The sequence below is a fragment of the Dermacentor albipictus genome, chromosome 9 (genome assembly GCF_038994185.2).
Source record: "Dermacentor albipictus isolate Rhodes 1998 colony chromosome 9, USDA_Dalb.pri_finalv2, whole genome shotgun sequence".
Lineage (NCBI taxonomy): Eukaryota > Metazoa > Arthropoda > Arachnida > Ixodida > Ixodidae > Dermacentor > Dermacentor albipictus.
In genome coordinates, this window is record NC_091829.1 from 120045174 (window position 1) to 120070693 (window position 25520).

General features: G+C 48.2%; 1 protein-coding gene across 1 annotated transcript in view; it reads left to right on the forward strand.

Moving 5' to 3' along the window:
- Nucleotides 1-25520, forward strand: part of LOC135911242 (arylsulfatase B-like) — a 205069-nt gene that overhangs the window by 136891 nt on the left and 42658 nt on the right. Inside the window, exons 7-8 of the mRNA XM_065443432.2 lie at nt 1266-1392; nt 19718-20011. Coding sequence (XP_065299504.2) covers nt 1266-1392; nt 19718-20011 — 421 coding nt within the window. The remainder of the gene's footprint in view (nt 1-1265; nt 1393-19717; nt 20012-25520) is intronic.

Below are 25520 nucleotides of genomic sequence, written 5' to 3' on the forward strand. Positions count from 1 at the left end.
TGCCGTCGACTTCGTGCACCCGCTACCGGCGGACCTGAAGTGATATGTAAGCAGTTAGGTCGAATGAAACTGCTTTTATAGTTCATTTTTGGCCTTGGCGATTTGACATCACCTACACTTCACTTCGCACGGCGTGTACACAATAAGCGGTAAGCAGCGACACAGCGCTGTGCCAACATCTGTACGTCACCGTACCTGTAGGCTGTCGGTCGCATTCGTACGTACATGGGTGGGTCTGTACGTGTTGCTTTTCTCACATTTCTCAGTCTCAGAGATGCACTGTTTCCCTCTGCGTCGAGCGCCAAACAAGAGACAGCGTATTCGCTGCACAGCAGCATAAACAAACGCCTCGCTCAGTTATACCAACGCCCTGTGAGCGATGGCATCTGCACCTTCTCGTGAGAGAACTACACGGCCTACAAATGAGCACTTATGCGAGCACACTTTCCGATAATAATGCTCTATGGCACGCTCAAACTGTAAGTATGATGGAGTTAAGGAAAAGCGAGAATCAGAAATAAATTAACAGCCCGTAATATGGTATCTGGAACATACTAGCCGTGTTTAAGTGGTTCGGCCGCGCATATTGAGTCGTCTCACGGTGGACCAACACGTCACATATGCGCAGATATATTGACACTATTTCATATCAGCGATGCACCCTTTCCACAATATTTGACGATAACAACGATCTGCGGCTGTAGATGTCGATGTAAGCAAGTGCACCGCTTTGATAAATCCGACGCAGATGGCTGCGCTCGAAGACTTCTTGAATATGCGAAATGTCTAAATAATGTGTAAAAATATACAAAAAGCGATGTCCAAGTGCAGAATTCAGTGACAAATTCCAAAGCAGCCGTGTCGCCAAACGGAACTCAGCGTGCCTTTATCGGCCTCACTGTTCGCAGAACAGCGCACTGAGGCCTGCTCACTCAGTAGTCGGTGGGTGCGACACGGCTTCCAGGAACGGCATGCTGTCCCGAAAAAGTCAATAATAATGATTCGCGATCCACGAAACGCAAATCGATGCGCACTCAAGGTGGGCGCAGGTACACGAATCAACCGGTGAAAGCCCCGGGACCCTTCCAAAATGTTTTCAGCGGCGTGCGGCAGAGGGCAGCACAGGAAAATGAAAAAGGCGAATTGTAGATGTGGTACTTGTTGATGTTCTTTCCCAAAGCAAGCAAAACTGTGCTGTCCCTCGACAAAATTGGTTTACCCGCGTTCAACCACGGCAATGTTTTTTTTTTATCTTTCCATTGCAGCCTCTGTTCCTGTACATAGCGCACCACGCGGCACATAGCGTCAACGCTGAAGGCCACCTTCAGGCGCCGACGAAGAATATCAAGAAGTTCTCTCACATAAAAAACGAGGATCGGAGACTCTTAGCAGGTGAAGTACCTCTTACGGCAAGAATAGTTGGCGTCAGCCCTGTGACTGCTGGTTTTGATTAGGACTGCTGCAGTTGAGACTCGATTTAACGAACACGGTGGGGTTTAGAATTCATTTTCCTAAATTTAGTACCTCGTGTTACCGAAGACGCTGGGAAGGCTTGGAAGAATATTAGTAATTATTCTAGTGCTAAATAACATTACGAATTTTTCGCCTACGTGGAATTCGTAAGGACTCAGCAATTCCAGTCTAAGGGCACTCTGGGAAGGCAGATCACGTTTCAATTGTGCTGCGATTGAGCAGCTCGCGCCTTACGCTGCAGTAACGCTGGGCTTGCAAAGCTCAGACTACAACGGACGATTTCGTGAACAGAAAACGGTGCACTAATACTGGCACTGTCTGCCCTGTTCGCCGCGTTTAGGCCTGGAGTGCACTTCGTTGCTTCGACGCTGTCAAAGCACTAGGGTGTACAAATACGTCTTGCCGAATCAAAACAACTTTGCTGAATGAAAAAAAAAATCCTATAATTTCTTTAAGGTTTTAGTGTAGTTATTTATTCATTTAGCTGCTGTAGTTTGAGTTGTTTGCTCTAGAGCCTTATTACTATAGTATATCGTAGGGGGTGTCAGATTATACCGTACTTCGAGTAAACAATGAAATATTGTCTTAATCGATTCAGTCTCTGTATTGAATAGTCACTATTTGTAAATTCGAATATTTTGTAATAGCTTTTTAATATTTCAGAATAGCGAAATGTGTTTAACCAAGAATTCAACTGGAGCAAAGTTATCATAAAGTTTATCCCCACGGACAGATTATGCCTGAAATATTTTAAGTTACATAGTTTATCAGACAACGTCAGGCTTCACCGCCTAATCTGTGATCATTCGCAGTCTCCGAACAGCTCTGCGTATATATGCGTACAAACTGAATATTTTTCTAATGCTCCATTTGTGCTTTTAACAAACGAGACTTCCAAATGTACAATGTAACCAATGTGTCACCAATATGTCCCCTACTTCAAATGGAAAACATGCGTAAATGATGTTCTCCTCGAAGGTAATATTCTTCCTTAAAAGGCGGCTCCGATAAGCACAGCCTAAAAGAAAGCTCTTAGCTTGCAGTACTTGTATTCTACTTACACTCGCCTATTCCAATATAGTTTGGTTCGTGGCCACACATATTTTGCTAACAGGCTGGAACACGTGCAATGAAAAGTATTTAGCATAGGCGTACTTATTGTGGAGAGGGGGGGGGGGGGGCAAAAGTGTAGGGGCAAAGTGTATGCCACTTGTCCCCTACATTTAAAAGCGAGCGCTTTCGGCAGCACGCTGCAAAATCCAACAAAACAACAGCTGAGGCCAAATTTTCTTTCTGAATGCATTAGCTACATAAGCATATTGTTAAGCGAAGGACGGGGCGGTAAGACGAGCGACTATTTACAAGTTATATTTACAAGAGCGGTTGCAGCGCTGACCGGTTAGATTCACAACGCGAGCCCAGTTCGTTCTTCCTCCTCTTTTTTTCGAGTGATGGCGCCCACGTACCTCGTTCAAACAATCATACCACAGGCGTGTAGCATAGCGCTGCAACTGTTGTTGAAAATATAACCTGTAAATAGTTGCTCGTCTAACTGACCCGTCTTTCGCGTAACATTGTGGTGGAGGTATAACGTTCCCGTCCTCGCCACGGAGCTCTGAAGCGGCCGCACCGTCTTCTCCTCAGCCATGTCTTCCGATGGAACCACCCCCACGCCACCTACACCTGCGGCGCCAACCACAACGTACGTTACGGTTCCTAGTCGCCTTGATCCTGGGATATTCTCCGCCCAAAATGTCGTTGACGTCAACGACTGGCTCAGCATGTATGAGCATGTTACCCAAAGCCACTACTGGGACCCTACCATCATGCTCGCCAATGTTATCTTTTATCTGGACGGGACGCCCCGTGTCTTGTTTGGCATCCATGAGGTCGAGCTCTCTGGCTGGGACATTTTCAAAGATAGGCTTCGCGACCTATTTGGCAACCTGTCAGGTCGCCAACAGGCTGCACGAAAAAAGCTTGCCCCCCGTGTCCAGTCGTCGACCGACTCATACGTCTCCTACATACAGGAAGCGCTCAGGCTTTGCTGGAAAGTCGATGAGCACATGACCGAGGTTGATAAGGTGGGCCATATCCTAAAAGGCAACGCGGATGACGCCTTCAATATGCTCGTCTATAACGACGTTTCTACCGTCGACGCCATTGTCAAAGAATGGCGCCGCTTCGAGGAAGCCAAAAGCCACCGCGTCGTCCCACAGTTTTCCCGGCTCCCAAACACCCCTGCCAAGTCCTCTCGCTCCGCTCTTACCGCCACACGACCATTTAAAGAGAACGTCACACGTATCGTTCGCCGTGAGATTCAAGCGGCGAGTCTGACCTCCCTTCATCCACGACCCCTTGACGGTATACCGTTGACCAAGCGGCCCCCGCTAGTTTCGTTATTCAAGCAGTTGTGCAGCAAAAAATTGGAAACCTTGGCATTACTACCGCCTGCTCAGTCTCCCGACCTGATTCGGCACCCATTCTCATGTCCACAACCTGTAATGACCAGTATTTCGCTCCCAGACCAGGCAATCCTGCTGAATGGCGAACCCCAGACGACAAACCAATCTACTTCTGCTGCCACCGCGTTGGTCATGTATCCCGCCACTGCCGCACCACCTGGGTACCGCCGTACTGTAGCTCATTCCCTGCTCCTCGCCCATCGCCGACGCTCGCCGTTCTTCACATCGCTTTCTGTACCCTACTTCTGATGCCTCTGACAGCCGCTAATCCGTGCGATCACCGTCGCCTCAACGACGTCGCTCCCCGTTATCCCAACCTCGCCGCTTTTCCTCGCCAAACCGACAGAGGGAAAACTAGGCCATGCAGCTCTTGGAGGTAGTGCTGCATCATGTTCGTCCTGTACAAATCCTCCGTTGACGTTCCTCACCAACACGAACCTAATTGAAGTAGACGTAGATGGTGTTCCGCTGACGGCATCAATTGACAATGGAGCCCAGGTGTCCATAATGAGCGCTAACCTATGTCGTCGCCTCAAAAACGTTCTTACGCCTGTCATCAATCAAGCTGTACGCGTCGCCAATGGCGTTACTGTTGCCGTCAGGTGTATGTGCACTGCTCGCATAGGAATTGCTGGCCGCCTAATTCCAGTCCTGTCCGCGGTGCTGACCAGTTTCCCTCATGACTTATTCTTCGGGCTCGACTTTCTGACGCATTCTGCCCTCATCCACTGTTCCACCGGTACGCTGTGCCTCGAGCTTTCTCTTCTTTCAGACGTTCGCTCCGAACGACAGAACACCCTCTGCACTACAGCGCTTGTTCGCTTACCTCCAAAAGCCCTAACCTTCATCGAATTGACCTCAACGGCAACCGTGCCTGATGGTGACTATGTCGTCGTGCCTATTCGTGATGTCCTCCTGGCGCGTGACATCTCTGTGCCACACTCTGTCGTCACCCTTGCCGCTGGTCGGATGTGTCTCCCCGTTATCAATTTCGGCTTGACGAAGGCAGTGTTACTTCAAGGCATTGCGGTGGCCACGCTCCGGTCAGTGCCAGATGACCACGTCACTACTTTTGTAGCCGACGCATCTCCAGATCCTCCGGATTACCTGCAGATGCCTTAAACCACGACGGCCCATTACGTCCCATGCTCGCTCCAGACTTTCCACCTGACCAAGAAGCCGCCATATATCGCGTTTTGCTTTCCTACCGCGACATATTTGACACTGACACTCGACCAGTTCGTCATACATCCCTTGTTAAGCATCGGATAAACACTGGCGATGCTGTTCCTATTAACCGCCTACTGTATCGCGTGTTCGCGGCAGAGCAGCAAGTTATTCAACAGGAAGTAAACAAGATGCTCGCCAGAGGCATTGTTGAGCCCTCGTCGAGTCCTTGGGCGTCGACGATCGCGCTCGTCGAAAAGAAAGATGGCACGTGGTGTTTCTGCGTTGATTACGGCCACCTAAACTGAATCACTAAAACGGAAGTTTACCCTTTACCACTAATCGACGGCGCTCTTGATTGTCTTCACGGTGCCAAATACTTTTCGTCCATCGACCTTCAATCTGATTATTGGTAGATTTCCGTCGATGAGCATGACCAAGAAAAGAACGCTTTCAACACTGCAGATGGTCTCTACCAATTCAAGGTTATGCCGTTCGGTTTATGCAATGTCCCCGCCACGTTCGAACGGATAATGAACTCTCTGCTTCCAGGTTTCAAATGGTCATCTTGCGTTGTTACTTCGACGACGTCCTTGTGTTTTCTCCGACATTTGAGACGCACCTTGAGCGCGTCGCAGCTATCCTTGACGTCTTCCGCAAGACTGGGCTCCAATTAAACTCATCGAAGTGCTACTTCAGGAGCCGACAGATTACAGCGCTAGGCCATCTCATCGATGCTTCCGCAGTGCAACCCAACCCGGAGAAGGTTCGAGCAGCAACGGCTTTTCCTATAGCTCAATCTGTCAAAGACGTCCATTGTTTTTAGGGCTGTGTTCTTATTTCCGATGGTTCCTGGAAGATTTCGCCACAATCGCTTGACCACTCACTGAACTTCTGAAGAAAGACGTGCCTTTTACATGGGGTTCCCCTCAGGCTGCCGCATTTTCACGCCTTATCAGGATTCTCACCAGTCCACCGGTCTTGGCCCACTCTGACCCGTCCGCACCTACAGAGGTCCGAACCCATGCCATTGGTTATGGGATCGGCGCCGTCTTATCGCAACGCCAGCACGGGCACAACCGCGTTATAGCCTACGCTAGCCGGCTCCTGACAACTGCAGAGCGCAACTATTCGATTGCCGAGCGCGAATGTCTTGCTCTCGTCTGGGCTGTTTCAAATTCCGCCCGTATTTATATGACAAGCCCTTCTCAGAAATCACAAACCCTCATGCACTCTGTTGGCTTTCGTCACTCAAGGATCCACTGGCCGGCTCGGTCGTTGGGCCCTCCGACTACAAGAATATCCCTACACAGTGACTTACAAGTCGAGACGCGAACACCGGGACGCAGATTGCCTCTCTCGCTGCACAGTCGAAGACGCGACCTCTACGTCTGACGCTGACACCGACGCCTGTGTTCTCTCTCTTTTTCCATGTTACATGCCGCAGACGGGCATCCCCGTGACCCGTCCTTGCGTTTCATCATTGACCACCTGGAATCGTCACTTGCCGACAGTTATTCACACTTCAAGATGGCGTACTCTACCGCCACAACGTTCACCCCGACTGCCTTGCATTACTCATTGTGATCCCTGAACACCTTCCCTCAGCTGTTCTCCACGAACTTCATGACCTCCCCACTGACAGTCACTTGTGTGTGTCACGTACCTACGACCGCATCCACCGACGCTTCTTTTGGCCAGTGCTTACTCGCTCCGTTTGTAGATACGTAGCTGCGTGTGAGAAATGCCAGCGATACAAGACACCATCGACACTCCCTTCTGGGTACCTTCAACAAGTCGACATTCCCCCGGAACCATTCTTTGGGTTGGTTTGGACTTACTTGACGCTTTTCCTCTTTCTGCCTCTGGGAACAGGTGAATCGCTGTGGCCACAAATTACGTACGTTATGCGCTACGCCATCACCCGAGCGCTTCCTGCAAGGTGCGGCACAGATGTCGCCGATTTTCTTCTACGCAACGTGACTTTATTACATGGAGCTCCATGACAGCTTCTCACAGACCGTGGCCGGACATTCCTATCAAAAGTTATCGCGGACATCCAGCAGTCCTGTGCCATGAGGCACAAGCTATCCACGTCATACCATTCTCACGGAGCGTCTCAATTGCACTCTCACACACATGCTCGCGAGATATGTCTCTTCAGACAACACTGACTCGGACCTCACTTTACCGTTTGTCACATTTGCTTATATTTCCTCACGCCACGACACCGCCGGTTATTTCCCATTTTTCCTTCTGTTCGGCCGAGAACCAGCACTGCCCCTCGACACAACTCTCCCTGTTCACGCGGCACCGACCAGTGAATATGCACTAGACGCCATCGCCCGCAGTGTCCACGCCAGGGAAATTGCCCGTGACCACCTTCTGAAATCCCAAGAGAGGCCTTTGTACGACCGGCGACACCGACACGTGCACTTCCCGTCTGGTTCTTTGGTGCTTCCATGGTCTCCGTCGCGTCAGGTCTGCCTGTCAGAAAAACTGCTGTCTCGTTACACAAGCCCATACCGAGTGCTTCGTACCATGACTCCCGTCACCTACGAGATCACCCCTGACGCTCCATCTGCTTCCCAGTCCAGTGATATCGTGCAGGTTACACGACCGGAGCAGTATCACACTCCCAGGGATGACATTTAGCGCTCCGGGACATCGATTCTGCCACCGGGGGATTATGCTACACGCGTGTGGCATTTGATTATTTCAACGAGGCGCGTGGGTGCTGTGAGGGTTGGCGTCTGACACCACGTGGCAAAAGGATTTTCATCCGACCATCTTCGTCGAAATGAGGCGTAACTTCTCCTGCGATGGTTGGCGTCCCGCACCTCGTGCAAAGAACTTTCTCTCACCCGACCTTCTTCCACCAGGCTTCGTCGAAATGAAGCGCGACTTCCTAATTCGCCATGACCGTTTCAAGCGTCTACCTGTCTGCTGGAAGCCCCACAGTGTACAGGCCTCTTTTGTGTGTGTGTGTGTGTGTGTGTGTGTGTGCGTGTGTGCGTGCGTGCGTGCGTGCGTGTGCGTGTGTGTGTGTGTCTGTGTGTGTGCGTGTGTGCGCGCAAGTGTAGAAAGGCCATTTCCTCTAATTGAGACCTAGAAGACAACTTCCACGAACCCGCAACGCGCAGAAGATGCGGACAGACGTCTACGATTCCAGGATGCGGGACGACTTCTTCCATTTCACAGGCTCGGTATAACCAGAGGAAGAGGGGCCCTCTTTCTGTGCCGGTCACATGACATCGACGGAAGCGAGATCCCGCCCACGATTGTAGAGAGCCTATTTAAGGGGCTCCGAAATGTACTTTTATTAACTTCATGCTCTTCTCATTTTCTTTCATCTACCTTTGAATAAACCGTGCAAGTTTCGCACTAAAAATTGCCTCACCCTTGCTTGGTCGCCATTGTCTAGCGGATGCCTGCAGCCCGCCGACAACGCCACGCTACCCAATAAGTAACGTCGGTCGAGCTTCGATAGGCAGGCGGCGCTACTTCTCGGCAGCGGTACGATACGCTACCCTGGAGTACGCAACAGTGCCACCACTCGAGAAAAAGAGGAGGAAGAACAAACTGGGTTCGCGCTGTGAATCTAACCAGTCAGCGCTGCAACCGCTGTTGTAAATAACCTGTAAATAGTTGCTAGTCTCCCTCACCCGTCCTTCGCCTAACAATATGCTTTTGTTTATAGCGTATTCCCTGTTTAGGTAGTGGAGATTGTCATTCGTGCCTCGCCGCGAAGATCTGTAGCAGACGGTGAACGGGAGGACCCATAAACACTGGTATTCTGAAGAAAGCTGGCGCTGGGCCAGCTTTCGCCATATCAATTTCAAGTTGCGCTTTTTCCATTTTGCCCTGTTTTTCGGAACAGCCTAATCGCATTGGAAAAGAAGTTAGCTTGCTATATTTAACCTAAACGCGAGGGATTATAAAGTATTATAATCAGGCGTGTCCAACATCAGCGTGCCTTATGGCTTCAAATTGTTCGTTCATCAAATACCGAAACTATTGAATCTATATATATGCCGAGAGGCTGTGCAATTTTACTGTGTAATTACCACTTATTCTATCTATGTTCGTGAAAACGACCTTCAGGAATGTCGACACGAGGGCGAGTTGGAGACCAATCATTTTGGCAGCTGTCCTGTGCGGCCTTCCTGCTTTTTGATGTGTCGCATTTATTACCATATGTTAATAAAAAAATGCCCCACGATTACGCTTCTTGGTAATGCGACCTCTGAGCGCAGCTGCTGCCTTATTTCAAGAACAGGCAACCGCAAACAGAACACGCAATGCCGAATGGAAGCGGTTCTGCGTTTCGGATTAGGCAGCACACACCGCGATTTGCCGCTATCCAGCCGGCGCTATGGCGACGCGCCATCGCGCCATCTTATAGTGGGCCACCGCCGCGGAGAGGTGAGGAGAAGGGGGGTTGGAGATTAGCAAATATTTTGTAATGTTTCTTCTGAGGTGGGATGAGGAAACGGGTGGAGAGCAGGGGTATTTGGTAGAGGTCACACACTCATTCACTCACAGACAGGCCTCAATGTGGGCGCACAAGGTTGGGATGGGAATTAGAAGTAAGGAGACGAAACGCTATAACTGTCTTTCTAGTCACCGCAACGGCACTGCGCCAGGTAAGGGGAGGTATAAGGCAAGAGTGGAGGTGGGAGAAGGGCAGCCAGGCGCACGCACTGCCACGGGCGAAAAATGCCAGTGAGGAATGCGCCCCGCAAACGGGGAAGAGGGAGAGACGGCTGAGAGTCGTACAGCCACGCGACGCGGGGACGGAGAAGTGGAGAACCGTGGATCACGCTCGAGACGGCAAGGAGCGCCCGCCACCGGCACAGCGGCAGTGCTGCGACAGCGGGAGAATGGACGTCGAGGGGCGGAGTGGACGGTAGCAGCGAGAGTCACCGCAACGGCCCTGCGCGGAGGAAGGCGGCAAGAGGATAGGCGAGAACACGTGATCCGGCCTTGAAGAACAAAGGGAGAGCAAGACTCGCGCCGCGCGAGATAGATGGCAACAGAAGCGCACCCAGCAAGAGCAGCGCGCGGATGATGACCTTTGTTACGACGAGGGACGATGGCGCCGCGAAACGGAGAAACGGGGGCCAAAGTGCTGCGCTCTAAAACGACATTGTCGAATATGCAGAGCCATTACAATAACATTATGACACCGCCTTAAACTTTTTATATCGACATACATCACTTCTGGCGTTGTCTGTCCGTTCTATTATTAAGTTGTTTGAACATAAAAGTTACGCTATTACACATTTCTTGGCAAAAGCAAAAGAAGCAGAGATTTCATATTTTGATGAAATGGCGCCCACTTTTTGGGTGATATATATACCGAAATTTGAACTGGGTAGATTAATTATGCACTTTGAAAATATTGCTACGAGGCACTGCAGGGGCGAACGATGATGAGAGGGCTCACGGAGACGACGATCGCCGATAGTTGTGCGCAGGCAGGGCCGGATTGAGAAAAATGGGGCCCTAGGCTAATGCGCATGCAGGCCCCCTTTCCCTATACTGACCCTCCACCCCCCTGTCGCCTGTTACGCTACTGCAAATCTGCAATGTTTCATTTTAATTCCACCAAATTAAAAAGAACGAAGTGCGAATAACGGGATTATTATTATTGTTAATATTATAAGGAAAAGAACAAAACTTGCTTGAAAACGTGCTGTTGTAAACACCAACACATATGTTCACTTTGTGATTAATCTGCATTCTGTTTTCAGCAAAAACTAGGCTTTAAGGAAACGTTTAGTGCACTCAAGAAGAACAAGACCGTAGAAAAGACAACACAGCTCAGATGTCGATCCTTCTGAAGCTAGGCTTTGTTTGCATCACTAAGTTCAATCCCGTGAGAAGACGCATGGTTGTATCCAAAACATCCTTTATTAAAATTCAAGCATCCGACTGCAGTAATCGCTATACACGTTACTCTATAAATATGCAATAGATATATACAATACTAAAGCAATACAAACGCCATAAAAATGCACTAGAATACAGTCTAAAATGACCAACTGTAATTACAAAACAATATTTAAACATATTTTCGTTAAAGGTAAGACAAGCAAGGACGACACCACATAAACGTGGCACTATCAATAACAACAAAAATACAGCTGTTTATAAGCACGCTAAATATCACAAGAAGAACAAACAAGAGACGAAGAACGAAGATTTGCATATCTTGAATTACACTGCTCAGCGTTTCGTTGGCAACGTGGACGCTAGGAGGCGACACAACCAACTCATTGGAACTATTCATGTATAGTGCAAACACTTCTCTTTTATAATGGCATCTTTCGCGCCTTCACTTTGACGAAATCAGACATATTCTGTTCGAATGATAGATCGCGGAGGTGGTCACTTTCAATGGACAGGATAGCAAGCGAGTTCACCTTGTCATCAAGGAGGCTCGAACGAAGTCGATTTTTTATCAGCGACAACTTAGAAAACGATCGTTCGGTCTGACAGTTTGCCACGGGTATGCTTAAGTACATTCGCAAAGCACTAGAAATGTTCGGAAACACATCAATAGGCTTTCTTTCGTGCAGCAACTTCATTTTCTTGGGGACTCGTGTCCTGGCACACAGAGTTGTGCAGAAAGTTCGCAAACTGAACGATTTCCGTGGAAAATGCTGGCTCCAAATCATTTTTGTAGGTTTTCACCCACTTCTCAGCCTGCTGTGCCAGAGAGACCTCGCTCCCAACTTCTGTCAGTAATTTTAAGAATCCGCACCTTTCGCAGAGTTCAGTGTAGGCAGCCTTTCTCGTTCGCAAAGCAGAACCTAGACTGTCAAGTACAACATTCTAGGTCTTTACAATAAACTTTTTTTTTTCTACCTTGCAGCGCACTATCGCTTTTTCCGTCCGGGTGCTTACTCAAAACGATGCGTTTGCTCTCATCCTGATAACGTTGATTCGTACGTAGCGTGCATGCTCTCTCTTCCAAGGTATCAAAGACAGGCCGCAAAGAATTAACAAAGCTTTCTAGAGAGCTCAGCAGGTCTACATCAGTTGAAATGTCTAGGCCTGGTTTCTGAAGTGCTACGCTCGTTTTGGCAAAGCGCTCCAAGATTTCACTCCAGAAAATCGCGATGAATTCAGTCTCTAGTTTTGTCATTTTCTTGAAGAGAGAGTCCGCTTTGTTCCTGGTGTCACCGTTTTCTTCCTCGTTCTTTGATATAGCTTCAAGGCAACACAAGAATGCATTGACATTTTTCAGTCTGGCCTTACATGATTCAGCGTGTCTTGACCACCTGGTCTCAGAGTGACGTTTCATAACAAGCTGCTCGCCAGTTCCGCCCGTGCTGTCCGAAAGATACCTCCATCGCTTAGGTGAGGCAGCAAAGAACACATGCAGTCTCTGAATTACAGTGAAATATTCGACTACCTCAAAGCAACTGTCAACGCTACACGCGACAACTAAGTTCAGTGAATGAACAGCACACGGGACGTAGACTGCCAATTCGTTCAGGTGTGTGATTTGAGTTTACAGTCCTTTGTATTTTCCTGACATATTACTCGCATTATCATAAGCTTGGCCCCCACAATAATCAATTCTGATGACATTGGTCGTCAAAGGGACATCACGGTATCGAAAAGATACAAGCCGGTATGCGATTCAATTGGAACGAATCTAAGAAACCATTCGTACACTTTCTCGTTAAATAGCATCGTAAAACAACTGACAGCTGATCAGCGTGAGTAAGGTCTGGAGTCGAATCAACAATTAAAGAGAAATATTTTGCGCGTTTCACTTCGTCAACGAGACGTTCCTTGGCAGCCTTTGCCATCTGCTCGATAAATTCATTACAAATGGTTTTTGACAGCTACGATGCGTGACCTTTCCCTTTCTTCCCGTAGCGTTTGATGTGCTTCTCTAGAAAGGGATCAAACTTGGCCAATGGCCTCAAGCACTCGCATATCATTGCCATTTCTCGGTGAACCAAAAATCCCCTCACTGCCCCTAAACGCTAGGCTGTGCTATGCTAGAAGCTTAAAGGGAAGCTGAAACACTTTTCAAAAAAAATGAGTTCTCTGCGGCATTCTACAGTTTTGAGTCCCCTGAACACGAATATCTCGTTCAAAAAGGGCGGAAACAAGCGCAAGCGGCTGTTTTTTCATGATAACGCGCACCAGCGCCTCAGGGTATCGCGCGAACGCCGCTGTTGCCCGTGATTGATCGGAGCCGCTGTGACGTCAGTGGCGGCAGTAGCCGGTCGGCGCCGCCGTTTGAGAGCGTAGCACGCTGTTCTGTTCTGGCTGCATAGCTGAGTTGTAAGCATTATGGAACGTTCTCGCTGTCTCGGACAGCTTGTATTTTCGCCGTACATGTTCGAACCGACAGCCGATACGGAAAACGATGGCGGCAATGGCGGCAACGACGATGTTGAGTGTGCCAAAAGCGAGAGCGATGTGTACACCTTCTCGCGCGCTGGAAATTTTAGCTGTTACGTATGCTTTTTTTTTTTTTCATGTAGCTGCACGTTCCAATGACGGGAGAAAAAATGCGCTAAAGTGTCACTGGGAACTTGCTGCTGGAAGAATGCCGAAGCACTAACTTCTCATTAGATTGTAAACACGGGTACAATTCCGCGATGTCAAGTACCTTGCCGCTGCTTGTCTGAAGTCCCGGGGTTTTCTGAGCGTTGATACACGATCGCGAACATAAGTGCCGCGTTTCAAAGCGCGCACATGCAGTGCTGCGAGGTACAGTCATGGAAGTTGCTTATCATACACATCCAGATCGAGATGGTCAGGGGGATTATATGTGCAATATTCAGAATATGGTTCGACGACTTTGCGATTGTGGCTCGATCAAGAATCGGTATGCGCGCTCCATGCTAGTGTTGACATAAAGATATTAGGCAGTTTTAGCACCGCCGTGTGGTAAACATAACTGCAACCGTACGTCGAATGTCACTAGGCAAGCCTATACTCCAATTTATACCTCAGGTGCAACGCTGTGGAAGCTACGCACGAAGTCCGGTTACCAAAATTTATTACTGCGCGCGTTTCCCTCTATGGTTCGCAGCGTGCCAGCGGCATTTTCTCGCGCGAGCATGCACGTGAAGCTGCCGCGACGGGCTGCAATTAAAGAATGCCGAAAAGAAAATTGATTTAAAAGAACGTGTTAGCAGCCGTATAAGTACACGGATTGCTTCTATGGGTAAATTCTTTTTTTTTTCATTCAGAACTGAGCTTATATATGAAACGTTTTCTCAAAAATCGGGTCAAGAAACACCGAACTTTTTCTAAGTGCGAACGCAGCCACTGCAAGAAGTATCTCAAGCCTCCACAGCGTTGCATCTGATGTATGAAACGGAGTATAGCAACGCTAGCAACAACGCGTTTCCGCATTTGTCGTAAGGCTATCCGGCTATCGCGGAAATGGTCCGAGCACAGCACAGTTGATTTCGTCGGCACGAACTTATCTCTCCTCACCGCACTGCGCTGCAAGCTTCTTGTGCTTCGGGAACCTGTGAAACACCACATCGTCTCGCCCGCGTGTGTTCGCGCAGCCGATTGCTGCACAGAACGAGGGCATATTGGGCGCCCTTGGCTGTAGGCACTCACGCAGCACAGAAGGAAAGAACAGTTTACGAAAATCGCAAAACAAACGTGAGCGGCGGCGGCGGCAAATCTCTCGTAGCGTCGTTCAGTAAAGCGCAGGACGGAAAAAGGCATGCCAGCGCATGCCAGCACGCCGGTCCGGCAGCTCGGTCCCCGCCAGTGACGTCACTCTCGCCGGTTCTCTCCTCTGGCAACAACCTCACCCGGCGCTCCGGGAAGCCATGGGGGCGTGTCCGCGGGGGTGATTTAGAAAGCAATTTCCGCCCCTTATATTAACAAAACGAAGAAAAAAATTTCGGAACCGTAAATTATTAGGTCTGTTCTTCCCAATCCCAGCAATTCATGGAAATTGAAAACCGCTTCAGCTTCCCTTTAACTACAACGACTACACGCTTCAACACCACTGTCCAGTGAGCGGTCTCACTGACACGATGCTTAACCAGCTCCTTGCCAATTGTGCTGCTCAAGTTAGAGCGGGCGAGCCATGCTGCCACGTAGTTCCGGTGCTCGACGCTATTTTCATGTGCGCAAACTTTTTCTTCTGCACTTATCCAATCAGAAAAGCCGTGCGTGGTGAAAGTACTGGGGTTGCTTGAAATCGAAAACAGTTTGCACATGAAACAGTAAACGGAACCTTTGGACTCCGAGTACATTAACTAGTGTCGCTTGTACGCCTCCCCATATACAGCCTTTCGTTCGAAAAGATGAGGTGACATATAGCGTTTCGGAGTTTTGTATTGCCTTTCGGAAGGCGGAAAAATTTGTGCCCCATTTTGAAAATACAATGGCCCTTTCTCAAGGCATAGACTTTGAAAGTTGTCAGTAATAACGTCCGGCCACTTGGCAGGGTCACTTCGGAGAATCTCGCAACGTACCTCTTGCTGCGGGGGTGTCTGTACTTCTCTGTTGCCGCAACGAAAAGCCGTCTCATTCGTACTCTCGAGGCACACTTTGTGGGTGGGAACATGGTTATTTGAAGCCAAACTAACAGGAAACAAGTGAGTCGGTTCTTGGAGTGTCGTTTCCTGGCGCTCGTCAGTAGAAGGAGGCTCATAGGGAGGTTTGGCACCTGTTGATCAGCCGTAGTAGAAATCGGGCGTGGCGGACCGGACACCTGGAACTCGTTGGCAGGGGCCCGGCCGAGTATCATAGACGTTGCGGACTCGGTAACAGGACAGGGCTCGGTTAGCGTCGGTTGCTCAGAAATATGGACGATCGAGGCTGGCACCGTTTTCACAAGATCCAGACAACCAAGATGAGTCGAACCTTGCTTCTTGCCAGGAAACCGTGGTGATGGAGTTGGCAAGTCCTCCACAGAAGCACAGTCAGTATTATTGGGAGTTTTACACGCACTCCAGGTAGAGCGATCAGACTGCTCCGTGGAAGCTGCATTAAGTAGGTATTTTGTCATATTTGGCAGCTTCTTTTCACGCTCTTCTCTTTCTAACTGCGCCTTTCGTTTAGACGCACAACTTTAATGCTTCCGACCGAGTATTTTCGCATGAATGGATACTAATTGTTCACCGGGCACTTCGTCAGTCCGACGCAACCGCAGGTGTCCAACGGTGGCCGTCCCGTTGATTGCCACACGCTGCCTGGATGGTCCGTGGCTGGCCGAGAATGGTGCGTCCCCCGGGAGCTCCTCAGCGTGCGGGCTTATGCAAGTTTAACCGGCGGCTCGAGGCTGAATCGCAGCTCGCAATCAACTTCCTTTTATAGACGCGTGCCGCGTCTTTTTTTACTAGTGCCAAAGCAGGCGTTCACATACGCATAGAGTTCCTTGTACAAAGTTCCTCCTCCTCCGTACAAACTCACTCCTTCTCCCGTTCCGGTCTCGTCATCCTATTGGCAAAGAACAATCGTCCGTTCTGGGAGGTTCTCGATTTTTCTTTCGCCCCGTCGGCGCCGAGCGCGAGAACGAAGGGGAGAGGGCGACTCCTAGCGCGGGCGAAGTTACGCGCCCTCCATCGCCTCTGAGTCATCATTTTCTTCTTCTTTCTGGAAAGTTCGGCGGCCAGTCTGACGTACTTTTTCCGTCGAGCGCGCACGAGGATGCGCAGCCACTAGACAGGAATGGGCCCTGGAGACAGGCCTTTGTGTCCAGCTCTCCAACTTCCCCCTTCACTCTTCCACAACCCTAACCCGAACAGTAAACATTCCATGGCCCACGGCACGTGGACAAAAGCACGTGTGACGTCTTCTTTCCTTTCCTGCCTAGACTCTGCCATCAGACTCATCATCATCTGCTATCGGAATCATCCTCCCCCGCCCAAATTACCATCACGGTAAAGAAAAGTCGAATGGGAGGCACCGCTGGGTACTGCAGCACGTCCTTTCTATCGGAAGGATAGCGGCGGCACTATTTGAGAGGTGGAGGGTGGCGTGGTGGTGACGAGGGACAAGGTAGAGTTAGCTCCTCATCGCACATTACATGTTTTAGGTGTTTCCCCCTTGACCCTCCTCTCCAGACAGCACTGGACAGACGGACTGACAGGCAACCACGAAAACTCTTCCAAGCAAACGCACCTAGCTTCGTAAGAAAGAGGGCCCCGCCGGGATTGCGGGGGATTCCTGTTTTTGCAGCTCGACACGCTCTCCCCAAATGATCCAGCGCTGTGCGCAGGGGCTCCACCTTGTATGAAAGTCTACTGCTCGTTGCATATATCTTGTAACTATATTGTCAAGCACCTTTTCTCCCCGTAACATTTTGGTGGAGTATGCGTGTTTTTCAAGTTTCAAGACGGATCTACGCAGCGGACGCTCATTGGCGGCGTCTGTATACAATATGATTTCCTCGCCAAGGAATATATAGGTGCGGTTCTCCTACAGATGAGAGGGCGTAATGGGGGTGGGTACGGCAACGAGCGAAGGTGTGCTAGCGGGGGTGTCGATTGAGAATGAAGCAGTGCTGTGCACAAGGCCAGTCACACGGCCGTCTGTCAATCACAAGTCAACGGCCGTGTCTCAGCCGGCGTGGCAACGGCGTCCACAGAAGCCCTCTATTACCTGTTTTGCTGGTGATCATGGGCTATCATGTCTCTGAAAGATATAATAGGAGTGGCAGAAACCCGTGCTCGTGAAAAAAGAATTTAAAAGAAAATTTTGAAATTGAATAAATAAATGGATAAATAAAAGAAAACGAAAAAAAAAGTGCACAGCACTCCTTTATTACCAATCCGACGCCCTCGCCGCTAACACACCTTCGCTCGCTGCCGCACCCAGCCGTCTTATGCGCTCTCCCCCATAGAAGAAACGCACCTATATATACTGTGGCAAGGCAAGCATGTCACCTTGAAGAAAAGCCCACACGTCCAAACGTGGCTCCTGCTTTCACGTTGTTCTCATTTTTCTTATCGTGTAAAGTACAAGGTCGATAACACCGTCGCCGCGCGCCGTTGCTGCATGTGCCAGTGAAAATGTGCGAGGCTGAGCCGACGATCGCGGCTCAATCTCGCGTGCGCAAGGGCGGAATGCGGGGAGGAAGCGCGCCATCTTCCGTCGCGTGCAAAGAACCGGAGGGACGGGAGGTAGGGGGTGCGTTGTACTTCGGCAGCAACTGCGTATGGGGCAGCCACGCACGTTCGCGCGGCATTAATTTGTCCTGGAAGGGATCAGCTTTGGGGGCACAGTCTAAGTGGACCGATGGCTCCTAGCTTCGCCTGCGCTGTGGTCTCACCGCTCAGGTTGCGTTGAAGAGATAGAAGCACGAAGGTCACTTCGCTCGCTGCTGCTGCCGCACTTCCTCACACTAGCGTTTTGACAGCGACTGCAAGGTCGATCCAAATAGGTCGCGGAGCTTTGGACGAAAAGCGATTCAAAACAAATTGTCACCGACATCAGCAAAGGTGGTTATGGGAGCAGCGTTTTAAGTGCGACAATGTTTGGAGGGAACAAACATTGGGGAAGAAAAGAACGTTTTCTTTAAATTAAAGCAAGGCAGTTAAACTTATTCAACGAAAATAATATTCCTAATCAACTTTATATATCCTCGACGAGTAAAGAAAAGACAACTATATTTTATTTTATCATTAAAAATAAATACGTTTTTTTTTTCTGCGCCCATCGTTGATGCCGCTATCGCTTGCAAAGCAATGTAGCTCTCGAAGTGTGAGATGGCGCGCTCATAAAGTTCACCTCTTACAATACGCTCCCTTCCCACGTTGTGCTGTTCTGCTTGTTGACATTTCTCTGAATTTGGTGAAGCCGGTAGCTCCATCCCTTCTCTACCTGTTCAATCAAAAATACCGAGTTACGACTGCCAGATAATTGCTTACTTTGGTTGTTTTCTTGCGACTGCGCTGTCCAACGCGCTTGGCATCCGACGATAGAACCATCACTCTACACCTAAAGCTTTCGTCAGCCTCCGAAGAAAGTGTGCTGTGTTCAGGGTGCGATTTCGACATCAGTACGACTGACCTTTTCTTTCATCCCTTTTCGCGATGAAACTCGAAATGCCCATCAAGTCGAACGGCGGGGCATTTGAATATACAGCTCCAATGGCAGGCCACCAGAACAAATATCGCACCTTTGAGAACAAAATGACGTCACTTCTGCTTCTAATGGATATGGCATCACATTGATTTTTTCTTCCGCCGGAGGTGTTCCCTCCTCACACAGCTAGCGCTAAGCCCCATGAACGACCGATGAATTGTCATGGTTTGAACGTACGGGCTTCTCCTTCGTTACCAGGTGTATTTACCTTGGCGAGTGTCCGTGGTCACAGGTTTTCCGGTGGCTGTGGTGGCGCCCTACTCGAGCAGTCGATTCCATGAGTTGACCTCGATTCCATGCTATACCACGGGGCAAAGACCCCCACGGCGAGGGAAGGCGGGGTCAATTGCACTTCCGCGAAGCGGCGACAACGCAGTGACGGACGGTCGTTGCCGGTGCGAACAAGTTTTGTGTATTTTTTGGGACATATTATTGTGCGTAAAAAAAACTATCAATCATTCAAGCAACCAAACTAAGTAGTTGCTTGCTCTTACTCGAGCTGTGAACACACGCAGCCATGGTGGACACTTTGGACGAGAGCGTGGGCACCGTGGTCGAAGCCCTGCACGCCAAGGGCATGCTGGCCAACGCCATCCTCGTGTACACGACCGACAATGGCGCGCGCCACCAGGGATACATGAGCAACCGGGGCTCCAACTGGCCCCTGCGCGGCTCCAAGTTCACCACGTGGGAAGGAGGCGTCCGCGTGCCGGCGTTCGTGTGGTCCCCGCTGCTTCGTCGCACACGGCGCGTCTCCTGGGAGCTGATGCACGCCGTAGACTGGGCGCCCACTCTGTACCACGCCGCCGGTGAGTTCATCGAATAAGCAGGCCGGGTGCTTTGGATAAGGTCAGTTTTAGCATCGGTTCATTCATTCATTCATTCATTCATTCATTCATTCATTCATTCATTCATTCATTCATTCATTCATTCATTCATTCATTCATTCATTCATTCATGTTTATTCGGGCAACATTTCAAATATTTATAACACCCATATATAACTAACTAAAACTCAAGTGAACAGCGGTTGACATCTAAGAAAGACGATGTCTTCAATTGCCTGTCTATCAATTCGGGCTGAATGGGAGGGTCTTTGGTCGAGGTCTATCACTGCTGGATCGCGTTAACTTCGCCTACGCCACCTTACCCTGCTTTAGTACAATTTTACTCCTGTTTCGCTTTACTTTTCTTGACTTCACTTTCATTCATTTTAGACCGCGCTTCTAGCAGAATCAAGCTACATTTTTGTCGAAGGACGCCATACTCCAGGTTCCTGTTTTAGGTGCGCGCAGTTTGAAGGAGCACATCTGGTTGTAATTCTGCTTTGTCTCGCAAATTAAGAATTATTACTTCTCTGTACATACCTCTGCGCTAACTAAGTGCATCCTTGCTGTTGCAATTTTCCTTTGATGCATTTTTTTAGTCCTACGTGCACTAGAAGGCGCACAATTGTCTAATTTACGAGACAAACGTGGTTAGATACCGAGAACCCGCGAACACTAAATCGATCTGAACTCACCAAAGACCTCGTCTTTAAAAAAAAAAAATTCAGTGCCATTCCTACCTGTGAAGGTGGATGACCAGCGAAGCTGTGTCTGTGGGCCCCTTAATGGCGAACTGCCCATTGCCGTGCACCAAACTCCGTATGCACATAAAGGAAGGTGAGGCGCGGCTAATCGCTCCTCTACGATGTTGAGCTTCGCGAGATGATGAGGCACCGGGGGGTATACATACCCATCAGTGGCGTAGCCGGAAATTTCGTTCATCTAGGGGGCGGGGGCTCACATTGCAACTGGGGTGCTCGTATCTAAATACATCTGAAAGGAGAATTAGTTTTTCTCGGCAACCAATGCACCAAATTTGATCGATCATCGCTTCAACGTTCATGTACCTGCGCAGCGCACAGTTACCCACTCATCCTCGTTCTCGCCGAGAACATGTCTCGAGTGGAACCACCTGCCTGCGTCACTAGTCGCTGTCACAGATGCAGACCGCTTTCGCAGAGCACTATCAAACGAATTATAAGCCTACTTCAATACTGCGTCACTACCGCGCTGTCACATATTGCTATCGTTTTCTTTCATTGCTATTTTTCGTGTTTTGGTTTTTCTATTCTTGTTACTTGATTTTTAAGTGTTTATTTTTGCTTCATTACTTTTGTGCTCATTTACCTGTTGCTGTATTTTCTTTGCGGTATAGCTGTTCTTCACTTCTCCTTGTAATTATTTTATATGTACTGATATACTAAACGCCCTCCCCTCTATAACGCTTCGTGTAAGCCCTGAGGGTAATAATAAATAAATAAATAAATAAAAATCCAGAATTATTTCCGGCACCAGGGGTTATTTTGGTCGGCGGTGCATGACATCACGAAGACATTTCGGGGAAGGGGGGGGAGGCGCTGAAGACCCATAAGCCCCCCACCCCACCCCTGGCTACCCCCCTGATCATGTACACAGCACAGAGAAAACCTTTTCCAAGAGTTGCCTTCTGGCAGACATGAGTGGGCCATAAGCAGCAGTAACTTTATAAGAGGGCATTGTGTAATACCACTTATGAAAGAATGAAGAGAGTGAAGAGGCTTTTAATACAGTACCTCCTGCTACTCTAAGAGGAACAATGAGCAAAAAAATGTGTGGTAGAGCACGTGAACTAAACCGTAACTTTTTGAAAGACACATATTTCTGGTGAGAGATGGAAGTACATTTCGCCCCCACGCGCGCGCGCGCGTACACGCACACACACACACACACACACACACACACACACACACACACACACACACACACACACACACACACACACACACACACGCACGCACGCACGCACGCACACACACACACACACACACGCACACACACGCACGCACACACGCACGCACACAACAGGATGACACTAGAGAGGGATGAGGGCTAACTTCCAACTAAAATTTATTGCGAAAATGAGACAATTAGTACAGTTTACCAGAAAAGAAAGACAGCTAGTAGGACAGGTAAAAATTGGTGCTTGATGCAACCAAACACAAATAAAAATGTTACGGAAGGAAAACACAGATAAAAAATCCAAGAGCAGGAAAAAAACAAATCCCTACAATCGGCAGTCATGCATGCCAGCACCCATAGGCGCTGACCACAGGGGGCTCCGGAGCCCGAGCCCCCTACGAAAAACTCCGAAGAGGGGGGGGGGGCTGAGCCCCCCCCCCCTTCCCCCCTAAGACGCACACAGCTAAGTGCCACTGCCAGAGCTTTGTCACCCACATCATTTGAGGTTTCTTTTGTCTTTCCTCGAACTTCTCATTTGAAATTTTACTAGGGCTAATAGCTCACTGCATCATGGTTGGCGCGGAAATACACGGCCTTTAATTCTTACTCTCGCTTTATTTCTCGACTACCTGCCAATAGGACGACGACACGCGCATTAGAAGCCCCCCCCCCCCCCCCCGCGCCCCCTCACCCCTAGCGGCGCCTGCCTCATCTGTATTTTCTCACTTTTTTATTTATTTATTTACATATACTGCCATCTTGCATAGCAAATTATTGCAGGAGTGAGTGCATACATATGTCAATCAATTGAAGAATACATTTGAGTGGCAAAAAGAAAACAAACAATAGAAAAAACAATATCAGGAATAGCTAGTTGATTAATGAACATTATTAGGTAATAGGTTGGCAAATACATTACTTGGTAACTCGCGCAAGGACCCCTCAAGGCCATTCCAAATCACAATTGTATGCGGAAATAAGGAAAACCTAAAACAATCAATCGTTGCATTCAAAGGAACAATGTTAAGATGATGACTTCTTCTGGTGGGCCGAGAAGAAGGGTTAGTGAAAACAATAGGTGCATTGACATAAGTTTTCCTATGAGCAATGTTATGTAGCAGTACAACAGGGTCTCAAGTACGTCTATGGGCCAGAGGCTTTAGTAGCAACTCACAAGCATGTGATGTCGGTGAAAAATGGTGGTCATAACGATTATACATAAACCTTATGGCCTTTTTCTGAATAGACTCAAGCATGTCTATGTCTTTGGAATGATGTGGCGACGACACTACCGACGCGTATTCAAGTAGAGGCCTTATTAGTGATCTGTATGCCGTTAATTTACATTCTTTAGTTGCATCTCGTAAGTTTCTCTTAAGAAAACCCAATTTTCTCAACGTCTTGTTGGTTATACAATTAATGTGAGCATGCCATTTTAGATCAGGGGAGAAAGTAACACCGAGGTATTTGAACGTGTGGACGCTTGCAAGCTTGTGCGCTTCATTAAAATATGTAAATTGTAATGGTTGTTTTTTATTCGAAAAAGTCATTGATACGGTTTTCTTAACATTAAGTGACATTTGCCATGTTCTGCTCCATTCGCGAAAACGGGTGAAGACTTCATTCAGCTCCAACTGATCATGATTACTACTTATAGTAGAATAAAGGACGCACTCATCACCATATAGTCTTATTTTGACAGAAGTGCCCTCGGTTACTTCAACGACATCATTTACTTAGACTACAAACAGCAAAGGACCCATGACAGACCCCTGTGGTACACCGGATGTAACATTGACTCGAGATGAGTGAACATGGTTAAATGGAACAAACTGGGTTCTTGTACTTAGGTAGTCAGTCCTGTATCCAACCTAGTAATTTATAATCATGAATTATTGCCCTGAGTTTAATAAGAAGCTTTTTATGGCACACTGTGTCAAAAGCTTTACTGTAATCAATAAAAATGGCATCAAGTTGTCCTCTAAGGTTAAGTGTGGATGCAATATCATGGGAGAATTCTAGAAGTTGTGTTACCGTGGAGAATCCGGAACGGAAGCCATGTTGAGCATGCGAAAGAACATTATGTTCAGATAAGTACTCAATGATATATTTATGAATAATGTGTTCCAATAGTTTACAAGATGTTGATATTAAAGAAATAGGTCTGTAGTTAGATATTTCCTGCTTATTACCGTCTATGTGAATGGGAACAACCTTAGCACATTTCCAGAGTATTGGAACAGTGGATGATTCTACAAATTTCGAAAAAATTAGGGATAAGTACCGAGAGCTCCATTCAGAATATCGCTGTAAAAACATATCTGGTATATTATCTGGCCCAGTACTTTTCATAGTATCGATCTTGAGTATAACATTATGTACACCAGCTGAAGTGATTGCCATACTAGGCAAAGGTGATGACGAAAGAGCAGTGCAAAACGTGGGGGTGCGTCCATCCTCACAGGTGAACACTGATTTAAAGTAATTATTAAAGGCTTCAGTAATGCTAAGATTATCTGAGCATGGTTGATTAGCAATTATGAATGAAGGAAAGCTCTGACTTGGTGGACTGATGGTTCGCCAGAACTTTGATGGTTTGTTTTTAATGAAGTATGACAAGGTGCTATTAAAATAGAAACTTTTCGCATTTGACATAGCAGATTATAAGTTGTTTTTAAGTGTGGTCAATACTGAAGCTTTCATTGGATTGTTTGCATAGGTTTGTTTGCGCAGACGCCTGATTCGACGAATTAGGTGTATAATTTCACGTGTGTACAAAGGGTGCTTGGGATTGCGCTTTATACACTTGGTTGGAATGTAATCAGTTATACATTGATTGGCAATTGAGCAAAAACGCTTCACTAACACGTTAACAGAGGAATGGTTCACGCAACTCGAAAACTCATCAAAAGAACATGCGAGTAACTCAGTTATGGAGTTGTCATCAGCACGTTCAAAGTTCGATACTGTCTGATGTGAAGGGCGCTTAGGCATAGTTGCTAAATTCAAATAAACAATGACCCCCTTAGGGTCCGAGAGGCGTTCAACGATAGTACTATCGTAACCATTTTGTCTAAGTTGCTCACTTATGAAAACAAGATCCAAATTGAGCTTTCTCGGGTTGCGGAATTCACAATTTGCGTCAGATCGAAAGAAAGAAACATGTTAATGAAGTAGTCACAAATGGCTTTGTGACGGCCACTAGCAGATAGCGTTGGCCAATCTATGCCAGGGGTGTTGAAATCACCAGCAAGTAACATTTTACAACAGTTAAGTTTATGTTTTGTTATATAAGCGGTAAGATCGGAAAAAACACTGAGATCCGTGTCAGGGGGTCGATAAACAGCTCCTACAGCCAAAGTGAATCCACAAAGCCTTATTTTGCACCATACTGATTTGCAGTTAGGAACGTCAGGCAATGCTGTATACTCAATGTCTTGGTTTACAAAGAGTGCCACACCGCCACAGCGCCGGCCACTTCTATCTTTCCTGAGGACGCTGTAAACTGGTGGTAAAATTTCAGAATCTAAGATGTGTTCACCAAGCCACGCTT